The sequence below is a fragment of the Scyliorhinus torazame genome, chromosome 3 (assembly GCF_047496885.1).
Source record: "Scyliorhinus torazame isolate Kashiwa2021f chromosome 3, sScyTor2.1, whole genome shotgun sequence".
Lineage (NCBI taxonomy): Eukaryota > Metazoa > Chordata > Chondrichthyes > Carcharhiniformes > Scyliorhinidae > Scyliorhinus > Scyliorhinus torazame.
Window position 1 is genome coordinate 307,379,537 of NC_092709.1, and position 19,854 is coordinate 307,399,390.

Here is a 19,854-nt window from a genome sequence, read left to right on the forward strand (position 1 = left end):
ACCAAAACTGCACACAATACTCCATGTGTGGCCTCACCAAGGCTCTGCATAATTACAGCAATTACATCCCTGCTTCAATACTTGAAACCTCTCGCAATAAAGGCCAACATACCATTAGCTTTCTTTACTGCCTGCTGCACCTGCACCTTCAGTGACTGGTGCACAAGGACACCCAGGTCCCACTGCACTCCCTTCTTCCAATTTACAACCATTCAGATAATAATCTGCCTTCCTGTTTTTGCTTCCAAAAAGTGGATAACCTCACACCTACCCAAATTATACTGCATCTGACTTTAGTGGAACATTTAGAAAGCCTTGGCAGTATCAGTTAAGAGTTGGCATGGATTTATGAAGGGAAAATCACTCTGGGGGTTCTCGAACCCTGGCCCATAACAGTATCCAGATGTTACATTTTGTTCTCTCATCCAAATCAACAATATATATTGTGAATAGCTGGGGTTCCAGCACTGATCTCAGTGGTACCCCACTAGTTACTGCCTGCCAATTTTAAAAAGGACCTATTAATTCCTACTCTTTGTTTCTTCATCTCAGTTCACCCTCCCACCCAACTTGGTATTGTCATGTGTGAGTACCTTTAAGAAATGGGTGTATATAAGTATCTGTAGTGAGTACCTGTAAGAAATGTGTGTTTATTACTGCAGTGATGTCAGAGTGTGGGTGGAGCCGAGCTGTCTTTCTACTTTCGGTTTAGGCTGTTTGCTGCAGGGTGTGTCTTAGTTTTGTTTTCAGAGCTGGATAGTGCAGTCACAGCCAGAAGGTGTATTAGAGTCTCTCTCTGTAATCTAAAGAACTTAAATCGATCCTTTGGTGATTTAAAACTAATAACTGCTCTCAGTAGTGACTTTAACCTGATGTGCTTCTGTTGAAAGGTTTTGTTTTAAGTCTTATGGATGTTAAAAGAAAAGTAAGAATTACTGGGGGTTGTATTTGAATTAATGGTTGCCAAGATGCTCACTATGTTTTAAAAAGGTTAACTCGAGTTCATAGAATAAACATAGTTTTGCTTACAAAATACTTTTCCATTTCTGCTGTACCACACCTGTAGAGTGGGCAGTGTGCTCGCCATACCATAATAGAGTAAAAGTTGTGGGTCAGATGAACTCCATGATACACTTTGGGGTTCTCTAACCCTGGTCCATAACAGTATCCAGATCTTATATTGATGATTTGGATGAGAGAACAAAATGTATGTTGTGAATAGCTGGGGTCCCAGCACCGATCTCTGTGGTACCTCACTAGTTACTGCCTGCCAATTTGAAAGGACCTATTAATTCCTACTCTTTGTTTCTTCACTGCCAACCACTTTTCTGTCCATCACAACACATTTTCCCCAATCCCATGCGCGTTTAATTTTGCACAATAATCTTATATGCGGGACTTTGTCTTTGACAAATATACCACATCGAATGGCTTCCCCTCGTCAACTGTACTGATTACACCTTCAAAGAATTCCAACAGATTTGTCAAGCATGATTTTCCCTTCATAAATCCATACCGACTCTTAACTGATACTGCCAAGGCTTTCTAAAATGCTCCGCTATGAAGTCCTTGATAATGGATTCAAGAATTTTCCACACTACTGATGTTAGGCTTACTGGTCTATAATTGCCTGCTTTTTCTCTACCTCCCTTTTTGAATATCCGAGTGACATGAGCTACCCTCCAATCTGCAGGGACAGTCCCAGAGTCTACAGAATCCCAGATGACCAACAATGCATCCACTATTTCCAGAGCCACCTCCTTAAGCACTCTGGGATGCAGATTCTCAGGCCCTGGGGATTTATCCACCTTCAATCCGATCAGTTTTTCCAGCACCATTTCTCTACCAATGTTGCTCTCCCTTAGTTTTTCCCTCTCACCAAACCCTTCATTCTCCAACATTATTGGGATCCGATTTGTGCCCTCTTGTGAAGTATGCATTCAATTGCTCAGCCATTTCTTTGTCCCTTATTATGCATTCACCTGTTTGTTTCTGTGGGGGCCTACATTTATCTTTACCCTCCCTTCAAGCTTCCTTTCATACTGTACTTCCCCCTTCTTAATCAATCCCTCAGTCTATGTTTAGAAGCTAGTGGAGGCACGACAACTAGCTTCAGTATCCAAAAAAAAACATTTGCTCTAGTTAAACAATGTGGATTATGGGGTTAGGATCAGGCTTGGTCATGTTACTATGCCCAGACACCTGGATTCCCACTACTCATACAGGCTTATATATGAAGTCACTGGAAGTACCAAAAGGCAACTAAGCTATAGTTCCATGGACCAGTAGCACCTACCTTCAACATGAACCGATCTCAAATCCAGTGAACAGACTATGGTAGTCTTCAAGAAGACTACCATAATACCAGTACCAAAGAAGAATACAGTAGTTGGTTTGCCTCAACGACTACCGACCGTGCCCTGACATCTGTTATCATGAAATGCTTTGAGCAGCTAGTCATGAGACGGATGAATGCCAGCCTCCCAGACGGTCTTGATCCATTGCAGTTCGCCTGTCACCACAACTGGTCCACAGCAGATGCTATCTCCCTGGCTCTACAATCAACACTCAAAACACCTCAAAAACAAGGACACCTACGTGAGACTGCTGTTCAGACTACATCTCCACCTTCAGCACCATTATCCCGACAAGACTAATAACCAAACTCTGCAATCTTGGACCTGACCCCTATCTGTGCATCTGGATCCTCAACTTCTTCACCAACAGACCGCAATCTGTCAGGATAGGCAACAGCCACAATAGTCCTCCACAATAGTCCTCAACACCGAGGCCCCGAAAGGATATGTGCTCAGTCCTCTACGGTACTCCCTATACATACACGACTGCTTGGCAAAATTTAACTCCAACTCAATCTATAAGTTTGCGGATGATACGACTGTGGTGGGCTGTATATCAAACAACGACGAATCAGACTACAGAAGGGAGTTAAATCACTTAGTTGCATGGTGTACCGAAAACAACTTCCTCTCTAAATGTCGGAAAGACCAAGGAACTGATCACCAACTTCAGGAAACCTAGCACGATCTCCCCCCCCCTCCCCCCCCCCCCCCCCCCCCCCCGCATCAATGGCTCCGAAGTGGAGATGGTCGATAGCGTTATGTTCGGCAGGGGGGGTCACCATCACCAGTCTACCCTGGTCCACTCATGTTGATGCAACAGTCAAGAAAGCCCAACATCTCTACTTCCTGTGGAAGCTAACAAAATTTGGCATGTCTGCATCGACTGTCTCAAACTTCTACAGATAGAGAGCATCCTATCCTGCTGCATCGCAGCTTGGTATGGCAACTGCTCGGCCCAAGATCGCAAGAAACTGCAGAGTGTGGTGAACTCAGCCCAACGCATCACACAAGCTTGCCACCCCCACATTGATTCTGTATACACCTCCCGCTGCCTCAGGAAGGCTGACAGCATTACCAGAGACCCCTCCCACCTAGACTTTGCCTTCTTTCAGACTCTTCCATCAGGCAGAAAGTACAGAAGTCTGAAGACCCACACATCCCGACATAGGAACAGCTGCTCTCTCCACAGCTACTAGATTCCTCAACAACTCCCCCTCGGACTGATCGGTTCCATGTTAAGAAAACTATTCACGACGCCCTATGCTGCTCTTGCTCATGTATTTGCTTTGTTTGGCTCCTTGTTCTGCACTGTAACCAATCACTGTTTGTCACCATACCATTTGTCAATGTACTCTGTTGATTATGTTTTGTCTACTATGCACGTACGGTGTACGTTCCCTTGGCCACATTCCCTATTGTCACTGTACTTTGATACATGTGGCAATAAATCAAATCAAAAAAAGTTACTGAGGCAGTTGCATGGGGTACTTCAGCAGTTTCGCTCCACTCCCAGTGGGTACTGGTCCAAAAGAAAAATGAGCAAATTTGGATGAAACAGCAATTGGGTCAAACATTGACATTGGAACAAACATACATGGTCAGATCAGTACTGGTTTCTCCCATAGATCACTTCTCCACCATTAAAGTAGTAAAGCATACAAAGATGCTTCACACACCTCAAGTAATCTTATTCTTTCATGGAAAGGGAGTGTTGCTGACACACCAGCATGTGCTGCTCATCTGGAATTGCCATCAAAATCAGTGCAGTCTCTGATGTGGATAGCCCTACAGTGCTGTCAGGTAAGGAGTCCCAGGGTTTGACCTGGTGATAGCAAAGGAACAGCAATACATTTGCAAATCAGGATGGGTAGACACTTGGGGAGGGAAATTTGCAAATGGTGGTGTCCTATGCACTTTGCCCCGAGGTGGTATTGACTACTGGTCTTGCAGCTGCCACTAAACTATGGGCAAGCAGTAAAAAGATTGAATATATACGGTGGTACTTTTGGATGAAGTGGGCTGTTTTGCTTTAGATGGTGTCAGGTTTCTGTTGACAAGTAGAGGGAATTCCATCACACTAAGGGTGAGAATGTGAATTAGCCAAAAAGATTAAAGTCCAAAAGGCTTACAATGAGGAATCATGTAATTGCAGCATATGTAGCATTTTATGATCTGGAGTGAAATGCAGATGCTTCTTGGCCACTTCACCTTTATTAGACTTCAAATGGATAGAAAAAACAGGCTCACCCGCTGTTTACAGGTGGTGGACAAATTATTTGCAAAGTGGCCGCAGCATTGAATTAATTTGTATGGACTTCCATCCGTCTGGCCTCCAAATCCAAAACAAGGTGGTTGACTCTCAAAATGCCTTCTGAAAAGGAGGGCAGTTAAGGACAGGCAATAAATGCTGGCTCAACCAGTGACGTGCTCACACCCCATAAAGTGAATGAAATACATTGCATGAATTCATCCTCCGCAGCATATGCTAATGTGATCTATAACCAGCATCCACCTTGTTCATTGTCTCTTTGTTTCTTAGCTTCATCCAAACCAAATTCCACGTCTTGATTTTCTCATCCAAGATACGCTCATTAATAAACTGATCTCATCCTTTAATAACAGTGTTACCCCCACCTTTCTGCAGCCAACCTCCCATATTCCCTGGTGGCAGAAGACAAGATAGCCCCTCTTTACAATCCCCACCTCCTTACTTAGCAGCATGACCTTTCCAAAAGGGTCCGACCGTCCCCTGCATGGTCAGAACATCATAACCGGAAATCAATGTAGATTCTATGCACAGAGCCATGGGTGAGGATTTCTGCAGATGAACTGAAACAGGGTAATAAAGAGGAGGCAGTACGAATGGCAGCATGGACATGGATTAACACATCTCCGATGCCAGGCAAGACATTTGGAAACATGAATCAAACCATCTCCACTGTCATTTAATGGCATTTCCAAATACAACTTGAAGGTTACTAACGACCAGAAACTGCCCAGCCATATAAATACTGTGGCCACAAGTGGAAGGAGTGACTCATCAACTCCCAAAGTTCAACACCAGCAAAGACAAAGCAGCTCACTTAACATTCACCCCCTAATAGCACAGGGCTAAATAGCTGGCTTTTAAAGCAGACCAGACAGGCCAGCAGCACGGTTCAATTCCGGTACCAGCCTCCCCGAATGTGTGCCGGAATGTGGCGACTAGGGGCTTTTCACAGTAACTTCATTTGAAGCCTACTTGTGACAATAAGCAATTTATCATCTTCATTTCATGACGGTATATACCATCTGCAAGATGCACAACAGCAGCACATCTCTGAAATACACTATTCCAAAAACAACTTGTATTGATATCATAAATCAAACAACTGGACTTCCGGTTGCGGCAGGGATGAGCTAGCCGCACGTTTCGGCGGCTCCAGCTCCGACGGAACTTCGGGCTCTTTTAAGAGCCCCAACGGGGACTTGGACGGCCGTAAAACTCGGTGCGAGGGAAGGGAGTCCCCCCCGAACGACGGAGGGAAAAACCGGCGGTGGCGAAGGCTCTGCAGCCAGAAGGTCAGAGGGAGTGGAGCAAAATGGCGGCGGAGAAACCACAGGTGACATGGGGGCCTGAGCAGGACGAGGTGGTGAGACGGTGCATGGACCTGCTGAAGGAGGTAATGACCCCGTTGTTACAGGCAATTGAGGGGCTTAAGGAGACTTAAAGACCCAGGAGACTGAACTTCGCGTGGTGGAGCAGAAGGTGTCAGGTATTGAGGATGAGGTTCTGGGCCTGGCGGTCAAGACTCAGACGCACGAGGCACTTCATAAAAAGTGTGCTGATAGGATAGAGGCCCTTGAAAATGGAGCGCGAAGGAAGAACCTTAGGATACTAGGTCTCCCGGAGGGTGTGGAAGGAGTGGACTGTGGAGCGTACGCAAGTAAGATGCTGAGCTCACTGATGGGTGCTGAGGCCCCTGCGGGCCCCATGGAGGTGGAGTGGGCAAATCGGATCCCGGCGAGAAGACCAAAAGCGGGAGAACCACCGAGGGCGATAATCGTGCGATTCTACCGCCTTAAGGACAGAGAAGAGGTTCTGAGATGGGCTAAAAAAGGTGCGGAGTAGCAGATGGGAGAATGCGGTGGTAAGGATCTACCAGGATTGGAGTGCGGAGGTGGCGAGAAGGAGGGCGAGCTTCAACCGAGCCAAAGAGGTTTTGCACAAAAGGAAGGTGAAGTTTGGGATGCTGCAGCCGGCAAGACTATGGATCACGCATCAGGAGAGACGCTATTATTTCGAGACGGCGGAGGAAGCATGGTCCTTCATCAATGAAGAGAAACTGGACCGGAACTGAGGGACTGATGCTGCAGGGAACTGTTTTTGTTGTTATTATTGTTTTTGTTAATGGGATGATGAAAGTTAATAGAGAAGTAAACAGGGAAGGGGGGGGGACACTGGGGAAATGTGGGCACCGGTGAGGGGGGGGGGGGGGGGGGGGGGGGGGAGGCGAGACATAGTCAGAGAATGGGGAAGGAGAGGGGGAGGGGAAAGGGAGCTGCGCCATAAGAGGCGGATCAGGTAAAGGGATGTTCCCGCGCCAGAAAGAATAAGACGGGAAAACAGGCGCAAGGGAGTTCCCTCACACCGGGGGGGCCGAGGAGCGAGCAGGAGTAGCCGGGGTCAGTTGAAGTCAGCTGACGTACGGAAGTGATATGGGGGGAGCAATCAAGCTAGATAGGGATCTGGGGGGGGGGGGGGGGGAGAGAAACAACTGGGTTGCTGCTGCGGAAATCCAAAAGGAAATGGCTAAAGAGAGGGTGGTCGGGAGCGGAATGCGACGCTGGGGGAGCGAGCGGGAGCGCAGAGGCGGGATATGGGACTGGCCTAGAGAAGGTAGTGGCTAGTCGACACAGGAGGGGGGCAGGTAGCCCCCCAGTGAGGCTGATCACGTGGAACGTGAGGGGCCTGAATGGACCGATAAAAAGGGCCCGAGCGCTCGCACATTTGAAAGGACTAAGGGCAGACGTGGTTATGCTCCAAGAGACGCACCTAAAGGTGGCGGACCAAGTTAGGCTAAGGAAAGGATGGGTGGGACAGGTGTTCCACTCAGGACTGGACGCGAAGAACAGAGGGGTGGCCATTTTGGTGGGGAAACAGGTAGCATTTGAAGCAAAGAACATCGTAGCAGATAGTGGAGGTAGATATGTAATGGTGAGTGGTAGGCTGGAGGGAATGGAGGTCGTGTTGGTTAATGTGTATGCCCCAAATTGGGGCAATGCGGGGTTCATGAGACGGATGCTGGGGCGTATTCCGGACCTGGAGGCAGGAAATTTGATTTTAGGAGGGGACTTCAATACGGTGCTGGACCCGGGGCTAGATAGATCCAGCTCAAGGACTGGAAGAAGGCCGGCAGCGGCCAAGGTACTTAAGGGGTTTATGGACCAAATGGGGGGAGTGGATCCATGGCGATTTCTTAGACCCAGGGCTAGGGAGTATTCCTTCTTCTCCCACGTCCATAAAGTGTACTCCCAGATAGATTTTTTTGTTTTAGGAAGGTCGTTGATCTCTAGGGTGGAAGAAGCTGAATACTCAGCCATAGCGGTTTCGGATCATGCCCCACATTGGGTGGACCTGGAAGTAGGAGAGGACAGGGCGCAGAGAACACTGGCGATTAGATGTGGGACTGATGGCGGATGAGGGAGTGTGTGCAAGAGTGAGGGGGTGTATCGAGAGATACCTGGAGGTCAATGACGACGGCGAGGTCCCTGTGGGAGTGGTCTGGGAAGCACTAAAAGCGGTGGTCAGAGGAGAGCTGACTTCTATTGGGGCCCACAAAAGGAAAAGAGGCCAAGGAAAGGGATAGATTACTGGGGGAGATTTTAAGGGTGGACAGGGAATTTGCAGAGACCCCGGAGGAGGAGCTGTACAGGGAGAGGAGACGACTCCAGACCGAGTTTGACCTTCTGACCACCAGAAAGGCGGAGGTACTGTGGAGGAAGGCACAGGGGAGGAGGTATGAATATGGGGAAAACGCTAGTCGCCTGTTGGCGCACCAGCGAGGGAGATAGGAGGAATTAGGGATGAAAGGGGAGATACTGTGCGAAGGGCAGGAAAGATAAATGAGGTGTTTAAGACCTTTTATGAGGGACTGTATAGGTCTCAGCCCCCAGAGGGAGAGGAGGGGATGCGGCAGTTCCTGGACCAGTTGAGGTTCCCGAAAGTGGAGGAGCAGGCGGTGGCAGGCCTGGGGGCGCCGATTGAGGTGGACGAGGTTATTAAGGGACTGGGAAGCATGCAAGCAGGGAAGGCCCCGGGGCCGGACGGGTTCCCGGTGGAATTCTACAGAAAATATGTGGACTTGTTGGCCCCGTTGTTGGCGAGGATGTTCAATGAGGCCAGGGAAGGGGGGACACTACCCCCGACAATGTCGGAGGCGACGATATCGCTAATTTTGAAGAGGGACAAAGATCCGATGCAGTGTGGGTCCTATAGACCTATTTCACTATTGAACATGGACGCCAAACTGCTAGCAAAAGGTGCTGGCATCGAGGATAGAGGACTGTGTCCCAGGGGTGGTGCACGAAGACCAGACAGGGTTCGTAAAAGGGAGACAATTGAATGTTAACGTGCGACGGCTATTAGGGGTGATAATGATGCCTCAGTGGAGGCAGAGATAGTGGCGGCAATGGACGCAGAGAAGGCATTTGATAGGGTGGAGTGGGAATATTTATGGGAAGTGTTAAGGAGGTTTGGGTACGGATTTATTCGCTGGGTTAGACTACTTTATGGGGCACCGACGGCAAGCGTAGTTACAAGTCGACATAGATCGGAGTATTTCCGATTATATAGGGGAACAAGACAGGAATGCCCGCTGTCTCCATTGTTGTTTGCGCTGGCAATTGAACCTCTGGCCATGGCGCTGAGAGACTCCAGGAAATGGAGAGGGGTGACTAGAGGGGGAGAAGAACACAGAGTCTCGTTATACGCAGATGACCTATTGCTATACGTGTCGGACCCAGCCGGGGGGGGGGGGGGGGGGGGGGGGGGGGTGACAGAGGTTCGGGGAATAGATTAAACATGGGGAAGAGTGAATTATATATGTGATACATCCAGGGGACCAGAGTAGAGAGATAGAAGGCTTACCGCTAAGGAAAGTGGAAAGAAACTTCCGATACTTGGGGATTCAGATCGCTAGGAGCTGGGGAACCTTGCACAGACTTAATCTGACACGGCTGGTAGAACAAATGGAGGAGGACTTCAAGAGGTGGGACATGCAGCCTCTGTCGCTCGGGCGGGCAGGGTGCAGGCAATTAAGATGATGGTCCTCCCGGGGTTCTTATTTGTATTTCAATGTCTCCCTATTTTAATCACCAGGACCTTTTTCAATAAAATAGATAGGAGCATTACGAGCTTTGTGTGGGCAGGGAAAGTTCAGAGAGTAAGGAGGGGGTTCCTTCAGCGCAGTAGGGACAGAGGAGGACTGGCACTACCGAACTTGGGAGATTATTATTGGGCCGCCAATGTGGCAATGATACGTAGATGGATGATGGAGGGTGAGGGAGCAGCGTGGAAAAGGCTGGAGAGAAGGTCCTGTAAAGGGACGAGTCTAGAGGCGCTGGTGACGGCGCCGCTACCGTTCTCACCGAAAAAGTACACCACGAACCCGGTGGTGGCGGCAACACTGAACATATGGGGACAGTGGAGGCGACAGAGAGGGGTGCGGGGAGCCCTGGTGGGGTCCCCTATCAGGAACAACCATAGGTTCGCCCCAGGAAGAATGGATGGAGGATTTCAAAGTTGGTACCAGTTGGGAATTAGGAAGGTGGGCGATTTATTCATAGATGGGACTTTTGCGAGCTTGGGAGCACTGGAGGAAAAGCATAAGTTACCCCGGGGGAATTTCTTGAGATATATGCAGGTGAGGGCGTTTACTAGACAACAGGTGAGGGAATTTCCGCGGCTCCCGACACTGGGGATACAGGACAGGGTGCTTTCAGGGGTGTGGGTCGGAGAGGGCAAGGTGTCAGAGATTTATAGAGAGATGAGGGAAGAGGGGGAGGAGTCAGTGGGCGAACTAAAAAGAAAGTGGGAAGAATTAGGGGAGGAAATAGAGGAGGGTATGTGGGCTGATGCCCTAAGCAGGGTAAATTCCTCTTCCTCATGCGCCAGGCTTAGCCTGATTCAATTTAAGGTGCTACATAGAGCACACATAACAGGAGCAAGATTGAGCAGGTTCTTTGGAGTGGAGGACAAATGTGGGAGGTGTGGCGGGAGCCCGGCAAACCACGCACATATGTTTTGGGAGTGCCCGGCACTGGAAGGGTATTGGAAGGGAGTGACGGGAGTGATTTCGCAGGTGGTGAAGGCCCGGGTCAAACCAGGCTGGGGGTTAGCTCTATTTGGAGTTGCGAGAGTGCAGGAGGCGAAAGAGGCCGACGTTGTGGCCTTTGCGTCCCTAGTAGCCCGGCGCAGGATCCTACTCACGTGGAAGGAGGCGAAACCGCCCGGACTGGAGGCCTGGGTAAATGATATGGTGGGGTTTATTAAACTGGAGCAGATAAAGTTTGCCCTGAGAGGATCGGCGCAAGGGTTCACCAGGCGGTGGCAGCCATTTCTCGACTACCTAGGGGAACGTTAGAGGGAAGACGGATGACCAGCAGCAGCAACCCGGGGGGGGGCTCAGTTGAGTACAGGTCAATAGAGTACGAGGTTTTGTTACTTGTTTATTATTATTGTTAAAAAGTTAAAAAATTTCTGTTTTGTTACTGTTATCGTTTCGCTTGTTTTGTAAGCGGGAAAAATGTTGCTCAGGGAAAAAAATTTCAATAAAATATATATTTTTTTTAAAAATAAATCAAACAACTTGTATTGATATAATAAAGCCATCAAGTCATTTTACATGGTGGTACATTTGGACAAAAAAAAGGCATTTGGCCAGCTTCCTACTATTCAAAAACTGTGGGTCTGTTACACTGATCCAAAATAGCTAATGGGGCCTTTCGCACTTCAATATCTCATCTGAAAAGAAAGCACTACATTCTTTGACACAGTATGGAGATGTCAGCCTAGATTTTCATGGTCACGTCTCTGAACCAAGTAGAAGAAATGATCAAGCACCCATAAAGTAATACACCAACTAGAATTAGTCACTGGACAAATTCAATGTCACTGGACAAAATTTGGAAGTAACTACTAACACCACAATGAAAGTGCACCCATCAGGTGGACTGCTGCAGTTCGAGGGCAATAAATATTGGTATCAGTGATGCTCAATTTTCATTCATTGAGTGTACTGCACAAAAACACTGTCTTGTGCAAAAAGTAGAACCGTTGAACATAACTGTAGTCGGTTCTAGTTGTCATGTAGGTCAGTAACAATGGAACGGTATCTTCAAAGTTGGTTTTGCTGCACGGGCATACAAATGAATATTTTGCAAATACAGTAAAGACATCAAAAGAAATACGAGAGCTTGGAGCATTTGGAGTGGTGGGGGTGATGCTATTAATAATCTTTTTGTGTCACAAGTAGGCTTACATCAACACTGCAATGACGTTAGTGTGAAAATCCCCTAGTCGCCGAACTACAGCACCTGTTTAGGTACACCGAGGGAGAATTCAGAATGTCCAATTCACCCAACAAGCACGTCCTTTGGGAGGAAACCCAAGTAGACATGGGGCGAACGTGCAGACTCCGCACAGACAGTGACCCAAGCCGGGAATAGAACCCAGGCCTCTGGTGCTAAAGTAACAGTGCTAACCACTGTGCCACGTTCCCTTCAGATGCATTTTCACTAATAAAACAAGGGTCTTACATTCAGAGGGAGAAGAGATGCAATGTCAAAAAAGCAGAAGCACACACTATACAGGCTAATCAACCTGCTCATCCCATTCCACTCAGATTCAGCCCAAAGCCTTGCAGTGAGAGTGGACAAACCCCCCCCCCCCCCCCCCCACAAATTTTGACACTGACTCAGGATTTCAAGATACACCTGTGACACATCTGGAAAGCACCCTAGAATTCAAAAATAAATGGACTCTGCAGTATTCGAACAGTGATCTCACCCATCAGCCAAACATGAACAAAATAAATCAACATACAACACAGTATTCAATTGTAACTCATTATAACATGTATCAAAATACTTTTTCTTACACTTTTTCTTCAGTCACGTCAAGATTTTCCGAGCACCCAGTGCTTCTCACATCATGTTTTCCAGCCTCAAGTGCATCCCATGTATTAGTCAGGTGCGAGCCAAGCACTATGCGTGTAATAGGGTCTCTTACAGGAGTCTGAAAAGACACCTAATACACACAAAAAAAACTTATATAAAGTTGGAATATACCAAGAGTTACAGCATACAAATAGTGGTCAACAGATGACTTAAATAATGCGGGGGAGAAAAGACAGTAAAACAAGGATCGTGCTCAATTTTCTTTTACCTCTACTGTCAACCTTTATTTAACTGTGCAGGATGCCAACAAAACATGCAAGTTTGAAGCTTGAATTAAGGACCAGAACGAGTGTGCACAGTTCAGTTCAATGAAGCCCCTTCATTTTTATAAATGTAGAATTCTCCCTTAGCACCAATGAAATTTAAATTCAAAATTGGACTGCAGTAGAGATTTCTTATTTCGGGATTTGTACTGAGAAACTTGGCATATATTATTTGTCATTATGCTAATGCAAAAGTTATGATGCCTCCATCAAATATTGACAGTAAATTCATGGGTTCAAAGGTCAAGCAAAAAGATTAGTCTCAAAAACATGCAGCACTAAACTATATGAAAGCAAGTTTGAAATTGACTGGACAAGAGCATGGCAGAAACAAACCAGGCCTTTCAGAACAGCACCTGATAGCAAGGCAATAAGGAGAGGTCAGGGCAGTTGGACTAATCAAATGACCCCTCCTGTGCTAACCATTCTAAAACGCAGAGAGTCTACCTTGGATAGCTTCATTGACCCTTTGGGAGGGACGTTTTCCTTCTGTGACATGCGAAGAATTGATGGCCTTCCTGAAGTCTCCACTTGTAATAATGGGTCACATTGTTCATCCATTATGTTAAAACTTTGTAGGTCAATTAAATCCATGCTAGTAACAGCAAGAAACAAAAATCATTTTCTTGGGGAAAAGAACGAATGCCAGTTTTTATTGCACAAAGTGCAAGAAAACCACATTAATTTTTCAATTACTTTACAACTTAAAAGGAGTTCACAATAACAGATATTAAGTCAACAGAACAGAACATTAATAATATTCATTAGTGTCACAAGTAGGCTTACATTAACACTGCAATGAAGTTAGTGAAAATTACATGGATTGAAAGCACACGCCAACTTGAAGAGCAAGAACACAACAGTTAATTCATTGACTTCCCGAGGCGCCCATGGAGTGAGTGGTTGCACACAGGGCATTGATTGGAGCTCTTTTTACCTGAAAATGGGGGAATTTTGACAGGAAAGTGTAGCTGAAGGTGTGGAGGAGAAGTTTCCTCCCAGGAGTGGCATGTCTGCTGGTTATCAGATACGCAGGAGGTTAAAGACCTGGCCAAAGAATTGGAAGAGACCTGTGGCACAGCAGCTATTGGGAAGGTGACGGAGGGGGAAGGGTGGTCTCAAGTTGGAAAACCCCAGATGGAGCAGTTGATGGCATTTAGAGAAGAATTCCACCAGCAGCAAAGGGAAATGCAGGAAGATCAGTCGAAGGCCTTTGAGGGAGTGGTAGCACCCCTGAAAGGATCGACGGAGAGAGACGAGAAGTGCCTGGAGGCACAGGGGTCACAGATCCGGGAGATGAAGATGATGTCCGACCACAGCTTACCCGAGGGCCGGCCCGGGGGGGGGGGGGAGAGAGAGAGTGTAGGGAACACCGGGTGTCACTATATTGGACCCATTGGAGTGCATAGGGAGAATTATGGGCATGCTAGAGGGGTTCAGGCCCTTCTCAGGCTATAAGCTGAATGTCATAAAATGTGAGGTGTTTCCGGTTAATGCAGCAGGCCAGGGAGCCAATCTTGGGGCGTTGCCATTTAGGGTTGCCTGAAACAGGTTTAGGTATTTGGGGGTTCAGGTAATGAGGGAGCATGCAATGATGCACAACGGAACCTAACAAAGTTGGTGGAGGAGGTTAGGGAGGACATTAGGAGCTGAAATCCATTGCAACCAAGACTGGCAGGGAGGGTCCGGTTGGTAAAAATGAACGTTCTGCCAAGGTTCCTGTTTCTATTCCAGACCCTCCCAATCTTCATTCCAGAGACCTTTTTCCAGAAACGGGATGCAGCAATTTTGGAGTTCATATGGGTGGAGAATAATAAAAATAATCTTTTATTGCCAAAAGTATGAAGTGACTGTGAAAAGCCCCAAGTCGCCACATTCCGACACCTGTTCGGGTAAGCTGGTAAAGGAATTAAACACACGCTGCTGGCCTTGTTCTACATTACAAACCAGCTATCTAGAGACAGAGAGAGAGCCAGGACAGCGAAAACAGCGCGGGAGGAGAGAGCGGGGACAGCGAAAACAGCGCGGGAGGAGAGAGCGGGGACAGCGAAAACAGCGCGGGAGGAGAGAGCGGGGACAGCGAAAACAGCGCGGGAGGAGAGAGCGGGGACAGCGAAAACAGCGCGGGAGGAGAGAGCCGGGAGATTTAAAAAGCGCGGGAGGAGAGAGCCGGGACAGTGCTGGGAGAGGTGAGTGCACAAAACGTGTGGCAGGAGTGCCTTTAGACATGGAATGCTGATTGGAACAGAGTGCATCTGAGTTTAGGTGAATGCTGATTGGAACAGAGTGCATCTGAGTTGAGGTGAGTGACTGAGATCGGGTGACTGGCGAGAGAGGGCTGTTTTTGTTGGTGTTCGGGTTTATCCTTGAGGTTATATTAAAAAAATGTTTTTAAATTATTATTTAAATTAATTAACTAATTGAATATGGCTGGACAGGTGATGTGCTGTTGCTGTATGATGATGGAACTGGTGGATTTCATTGAGACCGTCAGTGACCACATCTGCAGCAAGTGTTGGCTGCTCGAGGAACTTCGGTTCAGAATTGATGAGCCGGAGACCGAGCTGCGCACACTGCGGCACATCAGGGAGGGGGAACATTACCTGGACGCTTTGTTTCAGGAGGCAGTCACACCCGGTAGAATAAGTACTGTTAATTCGGACAGTGGTCAGGGACAGAGTGGTGTGACTGCAAGGGAGGCAGGTAGGGGGATCCTGAGTTTAGGAGTTGAGGAGCCTCAGCCCTTGACCAACAGGTATGAGGTACTTGCTCCCTGTGTGGATGAGGAAGAGGGCTGTAGGGAGGATGCGTTGACTGACCACTGCACCGTGGTACAGGAAGCCATTCAAGAGGGGGGAGCAAAAAGACTAGTGGAGTTGTAGGGGATTCTATAATTAGGGGGATTGATGGCATCCTTTGTAAGCCAGATCGAGAGTCCCGCATGGTATGTTGCCTGCCCGGTGCCAGGGTGAGGGACATCTCTGATCGGCTTGAAAGGATTTTGGAGAGGGAGGGGGAGGATCCAGTTGTTGTGGTCCACGTTGGGACTAACAACATAGGTAAGACTAGGAAAGAGGGCCTGTTTGGGGATTATCAAACACTAGGGACTAAATTAAAGAGCAGGTCCTCCAGGGTTATAATCTCTTGATTACTCCCCGAGCCACATGCCAATTGGCATAGGGTTGAGAAAATTAGGGAAGTTAACACAAGGCTAAAGGAGTGGTGCGGGAAAGAGGGATTCCATTTCATGGGGCATTGGCATCAGTACTGGGGCAGGAGGGACCTGTACCATTGGGACGGTCTTCACCTGAACCATTCTGGGACCAGTGTTCTAGCGAATAGGATAAATAGGTTGGTCACAAGGACTTTAAACTAGCAAGTTGGGGGGAAGGGAAGTATAAAGCTATGGACAGTATAATGGTTAATGGAGATCAAGGCAGCAGGTTACGTGACAGGTTATTATGTAGAGATATGGGTTCAAAGACAAGGAAAATTAGGAGAAAGGGCAAGAGGAAAAATAAATTGCGAATAGTTCCTGATCAAGGTGTTAGGATTCATAACAAAGCATAAGTGTACTTTACCTGAATGCTCGTAGTATACGAAATAAGATAAATGAGTTGATGGCGCAAATCATCGTGAATGACTATGATTTAGTGGCCATTACTGAAACATGGTTAAAAGATGGTCACGACTGGGAGTTAAATATCCAAGGGTATCAGACTATACGAAAGGATAGAATGGACGGTAAGGGCGGTGGTGTAGCATTGTTGTTTAAGGATGGCATCCGGGCAATAGTAAGGGATGATACTGGTGCTATGGAGGACAAGGTTGAATCAATTTGGGTGGAAATCAGGAATAGTAAGGCGAAAAGGTCACTGATAGGAATAGTCTATAGGCCACCAAATAGTAACAGGATGGTAGGGCAGGCAATCAGCAAAGAAATAACGGATGCATGTAGAAATGGTACAGCGGTTATCATGGGAGATTTTAATCTGCATATCGATTGGTTTAACCAGGTTGGTAAAGGCAGCCTTGAGGAGGAGTTTATAGAATGTGCCCGGGATAATTTCCTTGAACAGTATGTAATGGAACCTACAAGGGAACAAGCGGTCCTAGATCTGGTCCTGTGTAATGAGGTAGGATTGATTAATGATCTCATAGTTCGGGATCCTCTTGGAAGGAGCGACCACAAAATGGTGGAATTTAAAATACAGTTGGGGGATGACAAGGCAAAATCAAACACTAGTGTTTTGTGCTTAAACAAAGGCGATTACAATGGGATGAGAGAAGAACTAGCTAAGGTAGACTGGGAGCAAAGACTTCATGGTGAAGCAGTTGAGGAACAGTGGAGAACCTTCCGTGCGATAGTTCAGTGTTCAGAAAAGGTTCATACCGACAAAAAAGAAAGACGGTAGAAAGGGGAAAAATTGACCGTGGATATCTAAGGAGGTGAGGGAGAGTATCAAATTGAAGGAAAAAACATACAAAGTGGCAAAAATTAGTGGGAGACTAGAGGACTGGGAAGTCTTTAGGGGACAACAGAAAGCTACTAAAAAAGCTATAAAGAAGAGTAAGGTAGACTATGAAAGTAAACTGGCTCAGAACATAAAAGCAGATAGTAAAAGCTTCTACAAATATATAAGACAAAAAAGAGTGGCTAAGGTAAATATTGGTCCTTTGGAAGATGAGAAGGGAGATTTAATAGGAGATGGGGAAATGGCAGAGGAGCTGAACAGGTTTTTTGGGGTCAGTCTTCACAGTGGAAGACACAAATAACATGCCAGTGACTGATGGAAATAAAGATATGATAGGTGAGGACCTTGATGATTGTAATCACTAAGGAGGCAGTATTGGGCAAGCTAATGGGGCTAAAGGTAGACAAGTCTCCTGGCCCTGATGGGATGCATCCCAGAGTGTTAAAAGAGGTGGTTAGGGAAATTGTAAACGCACTAGTGATAATTTATCAAAATTCACTAGACTCTGGGGTGGTCCCAGAGGATTGGAAAGTAGCAAACGTGACACCACTGTTTAAAAAAGGAGCTCGGCAGAAAGCGGGTAATTATAGGCCGGTAAGCTTAACTTCAGTTGTAGGGAAAATGCTGGAATCTATCATTAAGGAGGAAATAGCGGGGCACCTGGAGGGAAATTGTCCCATTGGGCAGACGCAGCGTGGGTTCACAAAGGGTAGGTCGTGTCTGACTAATTTGGTAGAATTTTTTGTGGACTTTACCAGTGCAGTAGACAACGGGGAGCCAATGGATGTGGTATATCTGGATTTCCAGAAAGCTTTTGACAAGATGCCACACAAAAGGTTGCTGCATAAACTAAAGATGCATGGCATTGAGGGTAAAGTGGTAGCATGGGTAGAGGATTGGTCAACTAACAGAAAGCAGAGAGTGGGGATAAATGGGTGTTTCTCTGGTTGGCAACCTGTAACTAGTGGGGTCCCTCAAGGATCAGTGTTAGGCCCGCAGTTGTTCACAATTTACATAGACGATTTGGAGTTGGGGACCAAGTGCAATGTGTCAAAGTTTGCAGACGACACTAAGATGAGTGGTAAAGCAAAAAGTGCAGAGGATACCGGAAGTCTGCAGAAGGATTTGGATAGGTTGGGTGAATGGGCTAGGGTCTGGCAGATGGAATTCAATGGTGCCAAGTGTGAGGCTATCCATTTTGGGAGGAATAACAGCAGAATGGATTATTATTTAAACGGTAAGATGTTAAAACATGCTGCTGTGCAGAGGGACCTGGGTGTGCTGGTGCACGAGTCGCAAAAAGTTGGTGTGCAGGTGCAACAGGTGATTAAGAAGGCTAATCGAGTTTTGTCTTTCATTGCTAGAGGGATGGAGTTCAAGACTAGTGAGGTTATGCTGCAATTGTATAGGGTGTTGGTGAGGCCGCATCTGGACTATTGTGTTCAGTTTTGGTCTCCTTACCTGAGAAAGGACATATTGGCACTGGAGGGAGTGCAGAGGAGATTCACTAGGTTGATCCCAGAGTTGAGGGGATTAGATTATGACAAGAGGTTGAGTAGACTGGGACTGTACTCATTGGAGTTTAGAAGGATGCGGGGGGGATCTTATTGAAACATATAAAATTATGAAGGGAATAGATAGGATAGATGCGGGCAAGTTGTTTCCACTGGTCAGGGAAAGCAGAACTAGGGGGCATAGCCTCAAAATAAGGGGAAGTAGATTTAGGACGGAGTGTAGGAGGAACTTCTTCACCCAAAGGGTTGTGAATTCCTTGCCCAGTGAAGCAGTTGAGGCTCCTTCTTTAAACGTTTTTAAGAAAAAGATAGATACCTTTCTAAAGAATAAAGGGATTCGGGGATATGGTGTACGGGCCAGAGAGTGGAGCTGAGTCCACAAAGATCAGCCATGATCTCATTAAATGGCGGAGCAGGCTCAAGGGGCCAGGTGGCCTACTCCTGTTCCTATTTCTTATGTTCTTATATCTAGCCCACTGAGCTAAATCAGTCCTTCAGGTACCTAGGGTGAAGAGGGCCTTGCTACAGAGACGGAAAAGCGGCTGGCATTACCAAATCTGTTGCACTACAATTGGACAGCAAATGCAGAGTTGAGGCAGTAGCAGGAAGGAGAGGGATTAGAGTGGAGGAGGAGTCCTGTAGTGGTTCCAGCCTGAGGACCATGGTGATAGCGATGCTTCCGCTGGCACCAAGGAGGTACACGGTGAGCCCGGTAGGACAGGCCATGATTAGGGTGTGGAACCAGTTAAAGATACTTGAGGGAGGTTGAGGATGGAGGGGATGTCAATGCTAACACCACCGTGTGGGAACCATAGGTTCAAGCCCAGGAAGACAAATGCATTGTATAGAAGGAGGGGTTGGGGAGGGCGAGGGTTTTATATCTGGAGGAGGTTTGAAAGGCTGGAAGAGCTGCAGGAGAGGATGGAGCACCCAAAGGGAAACGAGTTCAGGGATATGCTAGTGAGGGACTTGCGTGGAAGGAATTGAGGGTTGCCCAAGCTGCTGCAGTACACCCTATTGGAGC

At 47.1% G+C, this 19,854-nt stretch overlaps 1 protein-coding gene across 3 annotated transcripts in view; it reads right to left on the minus strand.

The window, feature by feature from the left end:
• Nucleotides 1–19,854, minus strand: part of tacc3 (transforming, acidic coiled-coil containing protein 3) — a 61,694-nt gene that overhangs the window by 35,829 nt on the left and 6,011 nt on the right. For all 3 annotated transcript variants that reach the window (XM_072497521.1, XM_072497520.1, XM_072497522.1), the window contains exons 2-3: nucleotides 13,289–13,436; nucleotides 12,500–12,648 (exon numbers count right to left, since the gene is read on the minus strand). In XM_072497521.1, the coding sequence (XP_072353622.1) occupies nucleotides 12,500–12,648; nucleotides 13,289–13,435 (296 nt within the window). In that variant the 5' untranslated portion in view covers nucleotide 13,436. The remainder of the gene's footprint in view (nucleotides 1–12,499; nucleotides 12,649–13,288; nucleotides 13,437–19,854) is intronic.